We start from the raw sequence: 21,069 nt of genomic DNA on the forward strand, positions 1-21,069 counted from the left end.
ACTGAAGCGGATCTAATCTCACATGACATGGTGCTTTCTGATTATGAAGGAAAGACAGGTTCTTCCCTAGGGGCAATCATGTTGAACATAACCGTAGGAACAGTAGCCCGTTCCACATTGTTCATTGTGGTCCCTTCAAAGGCCAATTACAATTTGCTGCTGGGAAGAGAATGGATTCATGGCGTGGGGGCAGTGCCTTCGACCTTACACCAACGTATATCCATTTGGAAAGCTGATGGAGTTGTCGAAAATGTACAAGCAGATCAAAGCTACTATTTAGCAGAAACAAGCTACGTTGGTAAGAAAAATTTCGAAAAGAGTTTAGCCACAATTGCTCCTCTAGACACAGTGGCCTCTCAATATTTCAACCCGTATTCGGAGTACTCGGTGACGTTGGATCCCATCAGGGGTTTAAACCTTAATGAAGCATACAAACCTGATGCCATGAGTGGATGGCACAGCGATGAAGAAAAGGATGCCACAACTGAGTGGCAAAATGAGGTTAAAGATGATTAACTCGAGCCTAGCTCGAATTTCGGCTTACGCAGCCGAAAACAGAATAAGGACGGCCTTAGAGGCCGCAAGAATAGCCAAAGAAATGGCTACTGACGAAACCAATGCCTCACTCCTGCCCGTCGAATTGACACCTCAGGAGGAGGCAACAACAAATAAGGATGACACGTGCATAGAAGAAAACGAGCAGAGTGCCGAGGAATGCGGATTCGAGGACCTTTGCAATCTGAGGCTAGATTGCATCTATGATGACGGCCCATTGGGTTTCGAGAAGCCAGTGGTCGATTTTTCCAAGAAAATGGAAGCGCAAGACCCTTTAGAAGAAGTGGACCTGGGTGATGGCTTAGAAAAGAGGCCAACGTACATCAGTGCTCTCATTGACCCGGAGCTAAAAGACAAGATGGTGAAATTACTCAAGGAATTCAAAGACTGTTTCGCTTGGGATTACGATGAAATGCCTGGCCTCAGTCGAGAAGTGGTGGAATTGAAGTTACCCATCAAAGAAAACAAGAAACCAGTCAAGCAATTGCCCAGGAGGTTCCATCCAGATGTGTTGGTAAAAATCAAGGAAGAAATCGAAAGACTCCTCAGGTGTAAATTTATCAGAACAGCTCGATATGTGGACTGGTTAGCCAACGTGGTTCCAGTAATCAAGAAGAACGGCAAGATGAGAGTTTGCATTGATTTTCGAGATCTTAACGCTGCCACTCCAAAAGACGAGTATCACATGCCTATTGCTGAAATGATGGTGGATTCAGCTGCTGGTCATGAATACTTAAGCTTGTTGGATGGTTACTCAGGCTACAATCAAATCTTTATAGCAGAAGAGGATGTGTCGAAAACAGCTTTTCGATGTCCTGGTGCCTTAGGGACATACGAGTGGGTGGTCATGCCATTCGGATTGAAAAACGCTGGCGCGACCTACCAAAGGGTAATGAATACCATTTTTCATGATTTTATAGAAACCTTCATGCAGGTTTATATTGATGACATTGTGGTGAAATCCCCATCAAGGGATGACCATTTGTTGCATCTAAGGAAATCCTTTGAGAGGATGAGAAAATATGGCTTGAAGATGAATCACCTTAAATGTGCCTTTGGTGTTATTGCAGGTGATTTTTTGGGTTTTGTGGTGCATAAAAAGGGCATCGAGATCAACAAGAACAAAGCTAAAGCCATTCTCGACACTAGTCTACCAACCAGCAAGAAACAACTGCAATCACTATTGGGAAAGATTAACTTCCTAAGGAGATTCATTGCTAACCTCAGTGAGAAGACCAAGTCATTTTCCCCACTTCTTCGACTTAAAAAGGAAGATGCTTTCCGCTGGGAAGCAGAGCATCAAAAAGCGTTCGATGAACTCAGAGTGTACTTGTCTAGCCCACCTATAATGGCACCACCTATAAGAGGAAAGCCAATGAAGCTGTACATCTCTGCCACGGATGGAACCATCGGAAGCATGTTGGCTCAAGAAGATGAAGATAGCAAAGAAAGAGCCATATTTTACTTAAGCAGGGTGTTAAATGATGCAGAAACTCGATACACCATGATCGAGAAATTGTGTTTATGCTTGTACTTCTCTTGTGTAAAGCTGAAATATTATATAAAACCAATCGATGTAATGGTTTTTTCTCATTATGATATAATAAAGCACATGTTATCCAAACCTATCTTGCATAGTCGAATTGGTAAATGGGCTTTAGCCCTAACCGAGTATTCACTAACTTATGCCCCACTAAAGGCAGTTAAGGGACAAACAATTGCTGACTTCCTGGCAGACCATACTTTGCCTCAAGAAATCATAACTTACGTAGGCATCCAACCTTGGAAGCTATTTTTCGACGGTTCTAGCCATAAGAATGGCACCGGGATCGGGATGTTCATAGTATCCCCAAGGGGCATCCCCACGAAATTCAAGTTTAGGATTAAAAGTAACTGCTCAAACAATGAGGCTGAGTATGAGGCATTAACATCAGGCCTCGAGATCCTGATAGCCCTTGGGGCAAAGAATGTCGTCATAAAAGGGGACTCTGAGTTGGTAATAAAGCAACTTACCAAGGAATACAAGTGCATTAGTGAAAATCTAGCTAGGTATTACACGAAAGCTAGCAATTTGTTGGCCAAATTCGACGAAGCTAGGCTAGGACACGTTTCCAGGGTGGACAATCAAGAAGCCAATGAATTGGCACAAATCGCGTCAGGATATATGGTCGATAAATGTAGGTTAAAAGAGCTTATCGAGGTCAAAGAAAAACTAAACCCCTCTAACCTCGACATCCTGGTCATTGACAATATGGCACCTAATGATTGGAGAAAGCCAATTGTCGATTACTTGCAAAATCCTGTGGGTACTACAGATAGAAAGACAAAATACAGGGCAATGAACTATGTCATCATGGGAAACGAGCTATTCAAGAAAAACGTCGACGGAACACTACTGAAGTGTTTAAGTGAAGACGACGCGTTCATAGCGATCTCGGCCGTTCACGACGGGCTATGTGATGCCCACCAGGCAGGAATCAAGATGAAATGGATCCTATTTCGACAAGGGATGTATTGGCCTACTATTATGAAAGATTGTATGGAGTATGCCAAGAGGTGCCAAGATTGTCAGAGACACGCGGGGATACAACATGTGCCAGCAAGTGAACTACACTCGATCGTTAAGCCTTGGCCATTCAGGGGTTGGGCTTTAGACCTAATTGGCGAAATTAACCCATGTTCTTCTAGGCAGCATAAGTACATCATAGTGGCTATAGATTACTTTACCAAGTGGGTAGAGGCAATTCCTCTACAAAATGTGACCCAGGACACGGTGATCGAGTTCATTCAGAATCACATAGTGTACCGCTTTGGGCTACCTGAGTCACTTACGACAGACCAAGGCACAAGTTTTGTAGGCCAAAAGGTGGCATCATTCGCAGAATCTTGGGGTATAAAACTCCTAACCTCGACCCCCTATTATGCTCAAGCGAATGGTCAAGTAGAAGCGGCCAACAAAACGTTGATCTCCTTGATTAAAAAACATGTTGGTCGAAAACCTAAAAAATGGCATCAAACGTTAGGCCAAGTGCTTTGGGCTTACAGGAATTCACCTAAGGAATCTACCGGAGCAACGCCTTTTCGACTAGCATATGGTCAAGAAGCGGTACTACCAGTAGAAGTATATTTACAGTCATGCAGAATTCAAAGGCAAGAGGAAATTCCAAGTGAAGATTATTGGAATATGATGCTTGATGAATTAGTCAATCTCGACGAAGAAAGACTATTGGTGTTGGATACCTTAACCAGGCAAAAGGATCGCATTGCTAAAGCTTATAACAAAAAGGTTAGAGCTAAATCTTTTATGCTTGGTGATTACGTATGGAAGGTCGTCTTACCAATTGATAAAAAAGATAAACGTTACGGAAAGTGGGCCCCAAACTGGGAAGGCCCTTTTACAGTCGAGAAGGTACTTTTAAACAACGCTTATTCGATTAAGGAATTAGGAGGTAATCGACAATTGACGATAAATGGCAAATATTTAAAAACGTATAAGCCAACATTGCATGAGATAAATATCGAATAAGGAAGTAAAAGAAAATAAATTGCCAAACGCGAGTGTTTTATTGAGTAGAATAGAGCATTACAACTATGGCAAAGAAATTTTAAAAGGGAGGGTTGGCCCTACAACTATTGTATCTGGCCCTAAGAGGCTCTATGCGCCTCAAGACATCTTCTTGTTGGGATTCCAGTCGCGATTTCTCCTGTCGAATATCCAGCTCTTCACGGGCAGTAGAAGAAAGCTTGTCCACCAAGGGTTTCAGAGCTCCCACACTCCCCTCGAGGTTCGCCTGGCTAAGAGCAGCCTTCAACTCTTCAAATTCCTCCATCTTCTCGTCAATCTGGTGTTCAGCAAAGAACACTCGAGCAGTAAGCTCCCGGTGTTCTTCATATAGAGGTACAGCTTCATGCAGGAGGCTCAAGAACTCCTGAAGAGGAATTCTTACCGAGGCAATAATATTCCTCGAAAGAAGTTGGTTAATGAGCCCCGTAAGCTCTTCAGCCAAAGGAAGGAAAGAGTGCAACTCCCAGAATAAGTCTTGGTCAAAAGCCAAGTTCCGGATCTGGTTGAGAACACGACGGCTAGCCATGGCTGAAGGGATTTATGAAAGCAGGAAAAGAGTTCTGGAAAAGAAGCAAGGGAGAGTTTGGAGAAGTTACTGAAAAGAAGTAACCAAAAACGCTCTATTTATAGGGTAACAACCAAGGAATGCATTAATTAATGGCAATCAGTTGCCAACTCTTCATCTTATGGTTATAGGCCATGCAGATTACCACCACCATCGTGAATAGCTTTGGCTTTTAATGAATAAAGACTTGCATTGAATCAAGAAAACGTGGTATAAGATTGCAATAAATTGGTTCATTCCCCAGAAACAAAGCGACGACTATGTGAGGGGGTGCAAGGAAGTTTGAACGATGCAACAGTAAATGAATAGCCGTCAAAATAAATGCGTAGTGGAAACTGAAAAGACTTGGCAAATTAAACGTCAAATTATATGGCTTAGGTGCCAAAACCATTGTCGAAATATTACACGCAATTGGCATAGCCATGGTTAGAATAGTGCCATCGTTACATATTAATAAAAAAAAAAGTCCTACAGCAGGGTTTTAAAAGAGTTCAAACAATCAGCAAAGGTGGCAATCTTGGCATCGAGACCCTTCTTCACAGCCTGATCAATCTCCAATTCCTTGATAACCTCTTTCGTCGAGATGATCAGAGCCTTGGAGTCTTTAGTAAGCACGTCCAACTGATCCTTCACAGCAGGGCCTTCCTCGACCAAATCAGCTCGCTTTTTCTCCAGTTTGGTAATCTCTCGATGCAGCTCTTCAAGTTTGATGTCGACTTCAGAGATTTCATCTGCGATCAAAACCTTCCTAGCAGTGAACTTCTTGAAGTCCTCTTTCATTGCTGCAACTTGAGCTTTACCAGCAGAGACTTTTGCTTCCTTAAAGCTGACAGCTTGACCAACGTCCTTGATTTGATGAAAGGTGGCTGAAGCATCCACTAAAAAAGATTGAAGGTTAGCCAAAGCAGCAGCCTGTTGAGAATCGAGTTTTTGGCCAAGAAGGAAGACAAGCAATTCCTTAGAAACATGGCTCGCTTGAGGATCAGCTTGGATCTGGTCGAGAAACCCATTGGCGAAGACAATAGCCTTCAGCCGACCCATACTCTCCTCGATCTGCTGAGAATTGGCTACCCCACTTGATTGAGCAGTCTCAGCAGTAGCATCAGCTTGACGGGGTGGAGAGTCCCATTCCAAGGTGCCATCGAGGAAGCTATCCAAAGCTGCCAGCGGGTCCTCCTCAAATAAAGTGTCGAGCTTTTCACTAGACACATGAGATGAAGAGCCACCCTTGGTTTGAGGCGAATGTTGCACAGTGGCAGTCGATTTTGGAGGAGGCATAGGGCTGTCATCCTTGCCTGGAAGAGGCTCTGTTTCGCGGATGGGAGAAGTTGCACCCTGAGTCTCCTGCAAGAAAAACCTCTTTAATGCCCTTTCGATAAAGTAAAACGCATATTAGAGGAATCAACAAAACATGAAAAGTATAAAGATACCTGGCAAGCAGAGTCCTTAGAAGGGCTCGAGTTGGTGGAGCTTCTGGAACGGCGAGGAGACTTATGACGAGATTTGCTCCTGACCTTCCTCCTTCCCTCAGATGTGGAGGTCTTTTTAGCTGAGGATGCGGCCTTGGGAGGTTTCTCGACACCTTCAGTTTTGGATTTTGCAGGAATGGGAGCTGGGGAATTCTCACGGGATGGAGGATTGGAAGTAGAGTGCTCATGAACATCAGTCTAAAGGAAACAAAACAAACAAGAGATGACTCAGATTAGGAAACCACGGGTTAAAAATATCACAAGGTACCCTCGAGAATGGAGAACATACCTGAATGGCGGCGCCGCCACCACCCTCTTTGTCAGCGACTTCTGTTTGAGCATCAGATGCCAACTTAGAAGCCCCACTAGGGGTGGAAACACCAACCCCCTTGGCCCTCTTCTGACTGGCCGAAGCAACAGGCTTAGGTTTCCGTTTCCGACTCTGTCGAAAAATACGTCAGCCCATAATCCAAGGAAATCGAAAAGGAAAAGGTAAAAGCATGAGGAAAGTACCTTGAGCTTGTCAGCAAGACTGACATCATCATCCTCATCATCATCATCATCATCCTCAATCACGACTGGCTGGTCCTTGGAGGAATGAGCCACTGGGGAAATAACTTGAGGAGCTGGTCGAATAATGACTTCAGCTGCAAACAAAAGAAAAATTAAGAAGTAAAACAGGAAAACCAAGGCCAAGTCGAAGTATTACCTTGACCAATACGCATGTTCAGCGATATGTGGTTGAAGATTTCGACGGGCACATGATACGGAAAGTTCCATAGGTGGTACTTAGTCCAAGTCACTCGCTTTCGAGGAGGTAGAGCTTGATTGGCCAATACATTTATGTTTACATGGTCAACCCATTTAGGCAAGACCGGTGGAAAAGCCAATGCAAACTTACTCGTAGGCAAAGACGGGAACCTAAAGCCAGTTTTTCGAATAACAAAAGATAGACCTTCCTCACCAGGAGGAACCACTAACTTGGATTTCTTGGCTTTAAGTTCCCATTTTTGCCTTAATACTTGAGCTGCTTGCGCAACTGTATCTCGAAGGCGAAGAGTTGGGTAATATACCACACCAAAGAACTCTTGAAAAGATCGAATTTCTGCCAGGTGCATACCTTTGGTCTTCTTCGGATCCTGCTTCTGCAAAAGAAAAGCATCTGTCATGCATTGCAGACAATCGACGAGGGGCTTCGAAATTTGAGCCCAATACTCAGACCACCAGGCTTTGAAAGCATTAGTGGCATAATATGAAGGAACGTAAGTGAAGGGGCTCAGGTTGAGGAGTCTCTTGTTATAAAATTGAACAGTCTTGTCGAAAACAGAAGCCCTCTTAATAGTTCCGGGGTACAGGACTAGACTCTTGTCAAATAAAGTGTTGGGTAGAACTTGGCTAAGCCCAAACTGTCGAGAAACCAATTGAGGGTTGTAGCCACATAGAGTGTAGTCACTGCTAGCAAAGCCCACAGTTAAAACCCTAGGAGATAAGAGGGTCCTCCAAAGTGTGATGTGGTGCTCCTTGGGCAACGCAGAATCAGAGGCATTAGGATAAGAATTCCTCAGCCAGAAAGGGCCACAAATAGCCTTGCTGTAAGGAGAGAAACTGGAACGGTAGTGTTTCAGCTCGAGAAACATGGTAAAGTACTTCCTGAAGTCCGCTTCGAAACTCGACGCATCATAAGTAGGGGTCAGGGTCTCGAGCCTATGGGCATCAATCCTGGTGTTAGAAACAGTTAGAGGATTATCTTGTACCGGCAGAAGAGATTCGAAGACTGCATTCAACCAAAGTTGAAACAGCCAAAGTGGTCCAGCCGCATTCAGAGAGACGGTCTTAGTGTTCCGGATATCCTCGACAGCTTCATTCAGCATTTGATACAGGTTGCCAAGGACGAGCCTAGCCATAGCAAGTTGTCGACCCTCGTGAAGCAGATTGGCTAAAGGCAAAAGCTTGGCAGGTATGCGCAAAGATTTGGTGCAAAAGACATAAGCAGACAGCCAATACAGCAAGAAAGCGACATGTTCAGCATCAGACACCTCACCACTCTCGACATAATGGTCCTTAATGAATCGACTAAAAGAAACGTTGTCAGTAGGGATCGAGATGGGTTTAACAGGAGCAGGTGCAGAGTGATAATCATCACCAATGGGCCACAATCCGGTGATAGCAGCAACATCCAAGAGGGTGGGGGTGATCATACCAAAGGGAACATGAAGGCAATTAGTGGACCTCTCCCAGAAATAAAGTGCACTCAGCAGCATAGCAGGGTTATACGAGATTGGAGATCTCGACAGCTGAATCAAGTCGAGAATCCCTACATCCTTCCAGTGTTGTCTCTTATCTCCCTCAACCCTATCTAACCATTTCAGGTAGGCCTTGTCGTTAGCAGAAGGGTTAGGAGGGGCTGAACGAAAGGCTCGTTTTGGGTCAGAAAGAAATGGCATACGGTAAGAGGGTTGAAATGCCAAAATGAGCTCCTCTCCCCTAACGCTAGGGTGAAATGATTCATGTTCTTCAGGGAGACTATTGGGCCTATCATGCTTCACTACTTTCAAAGGGCCCAAAATGGCGCGTAAAGTACCATTAACAGAGAAAGGAATGAGTACCTGGGATTTCCAGATAGCTCTCTTCTCTGCTTCGTTGGGAGGCTCCGGGATTGGCACGCGCTTGGACTCATCCAGCTTAAGCTCAGTGGCCAACGGAATGGTTTGCTCAGGATTGGAAGCCATTGAAAGACGCAGTAAGTATTTCAGAGAAGACGGAAGAAGATGAAGTGATGAAGTCTGGAAGAAGGAGTTGCAGGTTGGAGGAAAGAGTAAAGCTTGAACAAGGAATACCAAGAGGGTATTTATAAACAGAAGGGAAAACAGAACCCAAGCCGCATTGAGCAGCAATTTATAAAAATTTGGGGTCCAAGCGATTATTTTATTAGTTAATTCATGTCACCTCTCAGCTTTTTCGCATAGGTGAAATCATGGCCCTAAAAAGGCTATAACTGTCAGCTAGTGGAGAAGTCATCAGACGTTATGGCTGTTGATTGGACTTGAAGATCGAATGGTCGAGAGCACAAAGCATTTGAATCGTTGGAATCGAACGGCTGCGAAAAAAAAATGCTTGGTGTCTTTGAGCTAAAGCAGTCGACAACCAACATTTTTGGGGGGCAACTGTTAAGCCAAAATTACAAGTACTACAATTCTTGACACCATGGTGCAAAAGTGGTTGCTCGACAGAAAGGGTTGGGCAAAGCCGGCAACTCAGCACACGATGTCCCTCAAAGACAAGTTAGTAAAAGCCATAACTCGACACACTCAGAAGATGAAGAAATCTCGATCATCTTAATGGAAGAGGCAGTTACCGAATAACCAGCAACTACAAGCACGTGCGTACACCCACGATGCCACGAATAGCAACGGTTGCCCACGACTCGGAACCATCCACGTGGCAATAGAGTCACGTGCGCGAAGACCATCGGCTAAACGTGGGGTATGGCGCCAACATTCAAAACCCACGAAGCCATCGTGCATCCAAGGAAAACCGCCAAGAGGGCAGAAAGAACAATATAAATAGAGGAAGCAGCAGCAGAAGAAGGGGTTCCCAACTCAAACTCTGAGAAATTCACCAGAAAGCTCTAATGTCCGCATCAATGAGACTCAAGGAGCAAAACGTGATAATGGAGGAGTATGTTGCAGAACCAACGCTTTAATTTCCCTGCATTTCAGTTTGTTAATTCCCAGTTCTTATGTGTAGCTTGTTTTGTCGAAATTTGCTTTCATGTTATTTTAGTTTGCTTGACTGTTTTGTAATCGACTCATATTCAATAAAGTTCAGTTTCGTTTGAAGTTGTTTATTGTTGTCGAGAACACATCCGTTCACACACTACACTTTGGCAAAGCGTTTTCTCAAAAGGACCCTGAAATCTAAACTTTCTTTAGTCGAACTAAGAGGATATTTGTTTACCAAAAATCCGTGTAAACAATAAGATATCTAAAACCCTCTCAAGTTGGAGCATATAAAATTATAAATTGCATGCACCAAACTTGTTACATATATAACTTATTCTAAGACCTCTCAAAGACTAAGTAAAGACGTATGTTAGTTGATCGGATGAATTGATGGAGCTAGTGGTGATATCACCTGAGATGATCTTCTCTCTAATAAAATGACAATTTATCTCACTGTGTTTGGTTCTATCATGAAACACAAGGATTGAGACAATATGCAGGACTGCCTGATTTTTACAAATGAGTGTCATTTGCGTAGTATCCCCGAACCTTAACTCTTTAAGTAACTCTTTTGAACCATATAATAAGCTCACATGTAGTGGAGAAATATCACAGAAAGATGCTTTGAACTTTTGAAAGGACGTTGTGCTATGTTGAGAGAGTTCATTCTTTCCTATTAAAACTCTAGGAAGAATAATAATTGCTTGTCGTCTTCTGCATAATCATATTCATAAAGAAATAATTGTTGATCATTTGGAAACAAACATCCTCTTATGCAGTCCTGTACAGTGACTTGATAACCATCCTGGAGCCATGTGATACATGGAGTTGTTTGAGAGATAGTTTAGTATTAGAGTTGTTTAATAGATGGGGAGGTGGAAATCAATGATAGATTACATTTGTTATTTGTCATTTTTGTTTTCTATGTAAATCTAAATTATAATTTAGATGTATTTTTCACTTTGACTTAGTTATATGTTCATTCAATATAATCAATTAGTGTTTATAAATTTTTATCTATGCAATTGTATATTTGTAATATAATGATTTTTTTTAATATATTGTGTTTAATTTATTTTCATACTTATTGAGTTGATCGATAGATTAGAGTTGGCTTAATTGCACATTTGGTCCCCCACTTATATCTTTTTCACGATTCTCGTCCCCAACAAAAATCAATTGCATTAAGCGTCCCCAACGATTACCTCCGTCTGCAGAATTGGTTTTCCGTCCAAATTTTAACGATTTCTGGATAAAAATACTAATAAAATAAAAATGAAAAACAAAAAATCAAAAGATCATCATCTTTTTCTTTTTCTTTCATCATCTTCATGATATTCAACTTACAATTCTAGTAAAACCCAGAAAAACCCAAGTTAAACAAACCATGCCTAGCACACCCCATATCCACCATCATAACTCAGAACGGTTCCTAAAATAGAACAAAACATGAATTTAAGCAATAAATTGAGAATAACGTGATTTATGCAAAGCTATACAAGACCAATTTTGTTTAGAGAAAAATGGGCAATAACGTGATCTATGCAGAGAAAAACTCAATTTTGTACAGGTTCCAATTTTTCTCTCATGAGAACCTGGCCTTTAATGCAATTGAAATAGGTATTCACACACTCATTGGGTATTGATGGAGTCTTCTCTCCAGCACACTCCATCTCCCTCCTCTTCAATCCAAGCCATCGAAACAAAGAATCCAAACCAGATCAATGTCCCCCTCTTCAGCCCAAGCCGCAAAAACAAAAAAAGAAGAAACCTTTAGGGTTCGATTGTTGGACGCAAGGTGAAAAATGATGAAATCACAGCGGATCTGCGCCAACCATGGAACCCAGAAGCTAGAGATTGAGGTTGAAGAAGATACAGGTAGATTTTGGGTTGATGACAAATTGAATCTGATGCTTGCTTTTGAGAGGAATTAGATTGGGGGTATTTGGGTGTTCTTGACAAAGACAAAATAGATGGGATAAGGGAGATGTAATTCGAGAATTTGAGGGGATGAGGAGTAGGTTGTGAATTAGAGACAAAGACATGAATGTTAAAATAATTTGAGAGTGAAAGTGTTCTTTGATTGTTAGAATGGAGATGGCCATATGTGCTTTGATTGTTAGGTTTGAGGAGGATATTGATTTTCATTTTCTGGGTTTTTTCGGTATTTTTTATGGAGAAGATGATGGAGAAGATGAACATTCATCTGCTTTTGATTTTTTGTTTTTTATTTTTATTTTATGAATTTTTTCTCCAGAAACCGTTAAAATCTGGACAGAAAATCAATTCTGCAAACGGAGGTAATCGTTGGGGACGCGTAATGCAATTGATTTTTGTTGGGGACCAAAATCATGAAAAAGGTATAAGTGGGGGACCAAATGTGCAATTAAGCCATTAGAGTTATATGAAACTCAACAAACAAAAAAGCGGCAATGGACTGCCGAAGAAGATGCACTGTTGATGACAATTTTATTATAATTGGTCGATGATGATTGGAAAGTTGATGCGAATTCATTTTAACCAGGGTATAATAAAGTATTGAGAAATATCTTGAAAAGAAGATTCCCAATTGCATTTTGAAAGCTACTTGTAACACCCTCTAAACCCCGCATAATAATATATCATAAATCAGAGTAAAATGCATAACACAGAGGGTGTCACACTTATTCTCCAGAAACATAAATCAAAACACCTGTCATGCTCATAATAAATATATAAATTTTCCAACTTTAATGTCGCAACATCATATGCATAGCACAGCGGATTTATTTCAACTCCAAAATTTAACATAAAGAGAGTTCATAGGTAACTCTTAACATCAAGGTACAAAACTAAACGTTTCCCGGTGTTACATAACAGAGCATGACTCCCCTAACTAAACCGTAAATGAAAGACTAGCTCCTCCAACTAACCCTCGCGAGAAGCTCCACTATCTTCGGTACCTGAGCGATGTCGCATAGAACATCATTCCAACAGAAGGGTGAGAACTCATATCATATGGATAAGCATAATAATAAATAATGTAAAAGCTTATCTATGCCCCACATAAATTACTCACATTCACTAACAAATAATAAATTATGTAATTTTAACATAATTAATCAAGTTCACAGCTATGGCAAATACTCCATAAATTATAGCTCAATTAGAACATATATAATAGTCTCTAATTACCACCACATCAAATCTCTCCAAAAATATCACCATAACACATATGACTCAAGTGAGACCCGTGCAAATGCCTTTGGTACCAAAGTTGTTATCCTTAGCGGTATCACCGCGTCCACTCCAGACAGATAACCACCAATAAAGCCCTCGCTCTAGGCTTCAAAACCACTCCAGTTTTGGGACAAGTCACTAGCCTCCACGAGAACTAGCAAACATTGCCTCTTGACAACTATGCAGTGTATTGTGCAAAACTCAACTAACATATGCATATTAAGACCATCTCCAAGTCCTAATTATTTTAGCATATTCATCACCAGTTGCACAAAACACATATTACATGTTATCAATTATACAACTTGCAATCACAACAACTTAGCATCTCAAACATAACATCAATTCAGAAACAACATCATATAATGATTATTAAAAATAGATGTAAATTAAATATAATTCATATATAACAGGTTCTGCAACTATTTCCTAAAGACTGGATTTCTCTCTAAATTTTCCCAAAAACTCGCGACATGCTCATGCTCGCCATCTCGCGACATCTCACTGCACAACTCGCCATGTCGCGACATCTCACGACATCTCCCTACGCAACTCGCCATGTCGCGACATCTCACGACATCTCCCTACGCAACTCGCCATGTCGCGACATCTTGCGACATCTTCCTGCGCAACTCGCCATGTGCGCGCACCACACATCTAATGAACTATTAAACAGATGTAAATTATCAAATATACTCAGAAAAATCTAATATTTTTATCATGGTTCCGTATACACGTTTTGTAAACCTCTATAAATTTTCAAGTCACAATTCAAAGTACAAAAATCAGGAAAAATCGTACACTAACCGCAGTTCGTAAGAAACTGGACAGCTTAACCTATACTCACTAAAATACACATAACTCGAGCTACAGACGTCGGAATGACGTGAAACCAGTGGCAAAAGTTTCGTAACAGAAAAACCTACAACTTTTATGAAGACTACTTCTTCAAATTCGGCCATTAACATAGCACGAAAAAGGGTACAAGAGAACGTAAATTTCTGCGCATCATGCAAGCCTATCATCTACCCCCAAAATCATCTAAAAACCAAACCCTAACTATTTCAATTTGGGAATTTTTGCAACCTAGGGTTCCTAAATCTTGCTTTCTATCATTATCCACTATCATACCAATTCATAAAACATGAATTCAAACCCTTACCTCTTGTAGATCAGTTCTAAGTTTTCTCCTCTTTTCTCCTCTCCTTCTCTGCTTTCACGTGTTTCTTGTTCTGCTTCTCTTCTAATCCTTATTTTTTTTCTTTTCTTTCTTTCTATTTCACTCCTCACCCTTAAATAGTCATACAATGGGCCCCACTCTCAATTACTCACACTAAACCCTAAAACCTTATTTATCTATATCACATAATCACTTAATTATCTAACAAAATCACTTAATTACCATATACCATAATACTAATTAAAATAAAATAATAAATAACCTAATAACAGAAAATGGGGTGTTACACTACTCATCACATTGAGTCAAGGGTAAGGCATATAAAAAAGCCATATTTTGTGATCAAAGATATGTTGAGTTTATGCAAGTAGTTTTGGATAAGATGGTCCCTTGAAGAGGATAAAGAGGGTACTTTATAGAGAATGACTCAAGGTAATGAGTGAGACACCATTTTATCCTTAGAGAGTATGTTTTTTCTTTTCTTTATTTCATTAAATGTATACTTCTTGCATTTTTTTTCTTTAATGCACATCCTACTGCAATTGCTTTGTTTGGTAAACCATTTCCTCACTTTGACAGTTTGGAAATTTCATTTGAGAAAGATAGGGAAAGCGATGCTCATGTCATGTAGCATTTACTATGATAGAGGATTTTTATCTTACAATAGAAGATGATGAGTATAGAGTATATGAATGAAGATGAAAACAACTTTGAGTCACAACTCCCAGAAACAACTACCTATAACACAAATCTAGGAGCGTCAATGTATGAATCAAAATCTTGTGCATCTTGAGGTGGGAAATGTGGGAGGAAAAAAGGTCAAGCATGCTGATGATATTTTTTAAAGCTTAGTCAATTCATTGAACAAGTTGGGCGAGTTTATGTTGGAATAGTTGATAATATTCAACAACTAATATCTTATTTTTTACATGTGAAACCGACAAAAAAACTCATGTAAAAAACATGATGTTAGTTGAATATTTTCAACTTTTCCGGCATTAAACTCATCTAACTTGTTCATTGAAGTGACTAAGCTTTCAAAATGTCATCATTATGCTTGACTCTTTCCCATGCTTTCCACCTTTAGATGCAGAAGCATTAGATTGTGATTGATCCATTGGCCTTGCTCCTTGAGTTGTGTTACATGTAGGTGTTTATTGGAAATGTGACTCAAACTTGTTTTCATACTCATTCAGATTTACTCCAGCCTCATCCCCTTCTGCTATTTGATTAATATCCCCCACATTGTAAATATAAATATGGCATAGAGACTTTCTGCATGAACACTGATTGCCTAATATTTTTCCCGAGTGCAATTTCCAAACTATCAAAGTGGGGAAATGGTTTTCCAAACTAAAAATAGGATGTGAATGCATTAAATAAAAAAATAGTATGAAGTATGCATTTAATGTTAAAAAGAAAGAAGAAATATACATTATATAATGTTACAAGTATAAAATGGTGTATTAAACATTACCTTGCACGTTTTCTGTAAAATTTCCTCTCTATTATAATCATCTTTCTGGTATCATCTCACCCAAAACCACTTACATTTGGATTCAACATATCTTTGATAGCAAAATATTGTCTTTTTAGATGCTTTACCCTTCAATGTGAGGCTTTTGGCGTGCAATTAAGAATCTTCTTTTGAAAATATCTCTCCAATACTTTAGTATATACTTGAGCTTAAATGAGTTTGCATCATCCTTCTAACCATAATCCACCAATTGCAATTAACTTGTCACCAATTGTTCATCTTCTTCCGCAATCCATTGTCACTTTTTCGCTTGTTGATTTTCAGGTAACCCTTCCATAAGTCCAACAAGTATGAAAATAAATTAAGTACAACATATGAAATAATCATAATATTACAGATACAATTTATAAATACTAATGGATTATGTTGAATGTAGCATAAAAGTTAAAGTGAACCACACATTTAAATTAAAATTTACATAAAAAATGACAACTAACAATATGACCTCTATCAATTATTTTTACCTCTCAATCTATCAAACATTTCTAATGCTAAATTATCTCTCTGTCAACCCTATGTACACTTACTTATCTCCACGATGGTTATCATGTCACCAGACAGGACGCAAGCAAGATCATATAAGTTTGTTTCTAAAAGACCCCAGTAATTTCCTTATGAATATGATTATGTAGAATACAAGTACAACAAATCATTATTTTTCTTACTTGGCTTTTAATAGTATAGAATGTCTTCTCTCTTAATATAGTCCAACGTAATTTTAAAAGTCCAAGGCATCTATCCCCGACACTTGTAGCAGAATGCTTCATATTGAAAAAAATTCTTTTAATGTAGTCGATTGTACTCCATTCCTCCGCTCACTCAAAAAATATCTTTGACATCTATAAGTAGTAAGAAATCATTCTCTAACATTTAACCAACATCTATCGCTAATTAAATTAATGTTGTTGTGACAAAACACATGTATAACAAGGATTGTCTTTTACAAATATGTACCCTATGCCTTGAGGAACCTTCAAGCCATTTGGATGAGAAATAGCAACTATGAGGACTCTAGAGTCCGCGACTGAACCCTTTCACCCCGGTGGACATGTGGGGAAAATACACTTAATACATTTTTAGCTATTTTACTCTCGGTCAAAACTTGATTTAATTTACCGACATTTTTTTTCTATTTTTAAACTATATTTCGAAATCAAATCACACACAATTTACATTTTAAAAATTGAAGCACAAGTAAAAACATTGTAGCATGGACTAATTTTCAAAAGAAAGTTAGCAACACTTGTGAATACTCACTTGAACACTTTGATGAGTAGAAAATTATGTGAGATCTATTCAAAATATGGGTGTTACTTCCAATTTAGTCAGATTAAGAGAGAATGCCGGAAAAAAAAGGGTTACTAGCACTCCTCAAAGGTTATTGGAAGCTTCTGACTAAATTTGAAGCTCCCTTCTTGGTATAAGAGTTCCTTCCAAAGAATTAAAATAAAAATCCATGCACTAATTAATGAAATATGAAACTTTCAACTCACTTATATTAAATATCATTGCTTCACTTAGTGTTAGAGTAATTCTTTACCAAAATTTACTTCACTTAGTGTTCTGGTCTAAGGTATAACAATAGGAATAAAGTATCCTTGATAAACCCTAGCAGAGCTAAAATAAGTAAACAATATGTATATAAGGAAATTATCTCATAAATGGTAAAAAAATCTCTAGTACAAGGTGATGACACCCTTTTTATAGTAAGAGTGATCCTTATCTAGAATGTTCATAGATTTGGGCCTTACATGCAGGGCTCAAATCCCTATGTTGAATAAGACAAATGCATATGTGTACAATATAACAAGACAAAACAACTCGGGCCCACATCTTCAAGCTGGGGTCTACGTCCTAATCAACTTAGTGTTGGCCTTACCGGGCGGGTCAACGGGCTTGTAATGACCCGCCCGGTCCACTTAGTATTAGAGTAATTCTTTACCAAAATTTACCCACGTACATCTAGGTAACTTCATAATGATGTCAAGCTTCTATTGAAATGAAAAAGCCAATATTCACTTTATTAATAAAAGAAAAAGTCCAAAGGTTGAGGGTTCGAATTCCCCTAGGTCAGTAAAATCTCAATTGGTGGACAATCCTTTTTTGGGGAGATCCCCGGCGCTTCTTATAGGAGTGAGCCTCTGTTGGCCTTCCCAGCATGTCACTGGCACCATACCCGCTAATATGAAGATGTTTTCTCTCCGTTCTACTATTTTTAAAAAACAAAAAAAAAGAAAAAAAGAAAAAGAAAAAGCCCCTGTTCAAATATTACAAGGATTGAATTGGAAGGTGTGAAAGTGGGAAATGCCAAACCTGAACCTATCTCTTCCATCTTCTCTCAACACACCACAAACCCATCATCATCTTCTTCACAACCCTTCCTTATCATCATCAAATGCTCACAACTTCAACCACAGTTTCACCTTCCCACAGCTCCACAAAGCCATCAATGAACTCACCACCACCCCTCACAACCCCACCTCCTCCCTTCTCCTCCTCAAAGCCTGCATCAGGTCCAGCAACTTCACCCTCGGAAAACTCCTCCACCGCAAGCTCACCGAGTCACAACTCAACCTCGACTCGCTCCTTCTCAACTCACTCATCAGCCTCTACTCAAAATGCGGCGACATCACCACCGCGCGCTCCATTTTCCAAACCATGGGCAGCAAGCGAGACCTGGTTTCTTGGTGTTCCATGATGTCCTGTTTCGCCAACAACAGCATGGAACATGAAGCTCTTGTCACGTTTCTCGACATGCTCGAACATGGGTTTTACCCGAATGAGTATTGCTTTACGGCGGCGTTGAGAGCTTGTTCGAATTCCCTGTATTTTTCTGTGGGGCGTGTTGTATTTGGGTCTGTGTTGAAGACTGGGTATTTTGATTCTCATGTTTCTGTTGGGTGTGAATTGATTGATATGTTTGTGAAGGGTTGCGGCGACATTGAATCTGCACATAGAGTGTTTGAGAAAATGCAGGAGAGAAATGTGGTTACTTGGAACTTGATGATGACTAGGTTTGCACAAATGGGTTACCCTGAGGATTCAATTGATTTGTTCTTCAGGATGTTGCTAAGTGGGTATACACCTGATAGGTTTACTCTAACTAGTGCGTTGACTGCTTGTGCTGAGTTGGAATTGTTATCAGTTGGGAAGCAATTGCATTCTTGGGTTATCAGGTCTGGGTTGGCTTTGGATTTGTGTGTGGGTTGTAGTTTGGTGGACATGTATGCAAAATGTGCAGTGGACGGATCATTAGTAGATTCTAGGAGGGTTTTTAATAGCATGCCAGAGCATAATGTCGTGTCTTGGACTGCACTCATCGCCGGATACGTGCGAGGTAGTGGACAAGAACAGGAAGCTATGAGATTGTTCTGTGACATGCTTCAGGGTAATGTTGCACCGAATGGTTTCACATTCTCCAGCGTCCTCAAGGCTTGTGCGAATCTCCCGGATTTCGGCTTTGGCGAACAACTTCACAGCCAAACTATCAAACTAGGCCTTTCTGCTGTTAATTGTGTAGCGAATTCTCTTATTAACATGTATGCAAGATCTGGAAGATTGGAATGTGCTCGCAAATGTTTTGATCTATTGTTTGAGAAGAGTTTGGTTTCGTGTGAAACGATTGTTGATGTGATTGTGAGAGATTTGAATTCTGATGAAACCCTGAACCATGAAACTGAACACACCACTGGTATTGGAGCTTGTTCGTTTACTTATGCATGCCTCTTAAGTGGTGCTGCTTGTATCGGCACAATTGGTAAGGGTGAACAGATCCATGCCCTAGTAGTGAAGTCTGGGTTTGAGACCAACCTATCCATTAATAATGCCCTGATCTCTATGTATTCCAAGTGTGGAAACAAGGAAGCTGCTTTACAGGTCTTCAATGACATGGGGGATCGCAATGTAATAACTTGGACCTCTATTATAAGTGGTTTTGCAAAACATGGATATGCTACAAAAGCATTAGAGTTATTCTATGAAATGCTTGAAACAGGTGTAAAGCCTAATGATGTCACATATATTGCAGTTTTGTCAGCCTGTAGTCATGTTGGTTTGATCGATGAGGGATGGAAGCACTTCAATTCCATGCGTCATTGCCATGGCGTTGTTCCAAGGATGGAGCATTATGCATGTATGGTTGATGTACTTGGTCGGTCTGGATTGCTTTCAGAAGCCATTGAATTTATTAACTCAATGCCTCTCGACGCTGATGCAATGGTGTGGCGGTCATTACTCGGTTCTTGTCGAGTTCATGGTAACACCGAGCTAGGGGAGCATGCTGCAAAAATGATTCTTGAGCGGGAACCTCATGATCCAGCTACCTATATATTATTGTCAAACTTATATGCAACAGAAGAACGGTGGGATGATGTGGCAGCCATTAGAAAAACCATGAAACAGAAAAAGATAATAAAAGAAGCTGGTTATAGCTGGATTGAAGTTGAAAACCAGGTGCACAAATTCCATGTAGGGGATACATCACACCCTCAAGCTCAAAAAATATATGACGAACTCGATGAATTGGCTTCAAAAATAAAGAAATTGGGTTATGTCCCAAATACAGATTTTGTTCTTCATGATGTGGAGGATGAACAGAAGGAACAATATCTATTTCAACACAGTGAGAAAATTGCAGTGGCATTTGCTCTTATTAGTATCCCCAACCCAAAACCGATAAGGATATTTAAGAATCTTCGGGTTTGTGGGGACTGCCATACAGCAATAAAGTATATATCGAAGGTCACCGGAAGAGTGATTGTGGTGAGAGATGCAAATCGGTTTCATCATATCAAGGATGGGACATGCTCTTGCAATGATTATTGGTAATCCATTGAAGTTTAGACTTCTAAGCCCCAGTTACTGTAAATTTTGATGAGCTATTTCCTTTTGCAAGAGTTAGATACATTCTTTCTGCTCAGACTACAAAGGTTGTGAAGGTGGAAACTGTTGAATATTGAAGCTCTATGCTGATCTATATGCCTTTGTTCTCTTGTATAGTTTTCCACGGAGGTTATACCACTTATTGTGCTCGAGTAGCAATTTGAGTTGTACTATTTGTAAAGCCTAGAGAAAGAAAGTGTATGTATGTTAATATATATGTTTCATAAAAGTGATTCAGACTGGGCCTCAAATTTGTTTTTTCATTTTTCATTTATTTACATACTAAATTAAATTTTCACTTATGCTCATTCTTATGGTGTTCTTTGGCTTTATCGGCACATTTCCCTTTCTCTAACAATTTCCAGTTACATTTTCG

At 40.0% G+C, this 21,069-nt stretch overlaps 1 protein-coding gene across 1 annotated transcript; it reads left to right on the top strand.

Moving 5' to 3' along the window:
• The first annotated feature begins 18,013 nt into the window (after positions 1-18,013).
• Positions 18,014-21,001, top strand: LOC130748520 (pentatricopeptide repeat-containing protein At3g49170, chloroplastic). The gene has a single exon (XM_057601750.1). It carries the CDS (start codon positions 18,117-18,119, stop codon positions 20,637-20,639), a length of 2,523 nt encoding a protein of 840 aa, XP_057457733.1. The 5' UTR covers positions 18,014-18,116; the 3' UTR covers positions 20,640-21,001.
• Positions 21,002-21,069: the final 68 nt, after the last annotated feature.

The sequence above is a fragment of the Lotus japonicus genome, chromosome 3, assembly GCF_012489685.1.
Source record: "Lotus japonicus ecotype B-129 chromosome 3, LjGifu_v1.2".
NCBI lineage: Eukaryota > Viridiplantae > Streptophyta > Magnoliopsida > Fabales > Fabaceae > Lotus > Lotus japonicus.

Bases quoted from the DNA above. Each gene is read 5' to 3' on its own strand.
- LOC130748520 (XM_057601750.1), top strand. From the start codon at position 18,117: ATGCCAAACCTGAACCTATCTCTTCCATCTTCTCTCAACACACCACAA.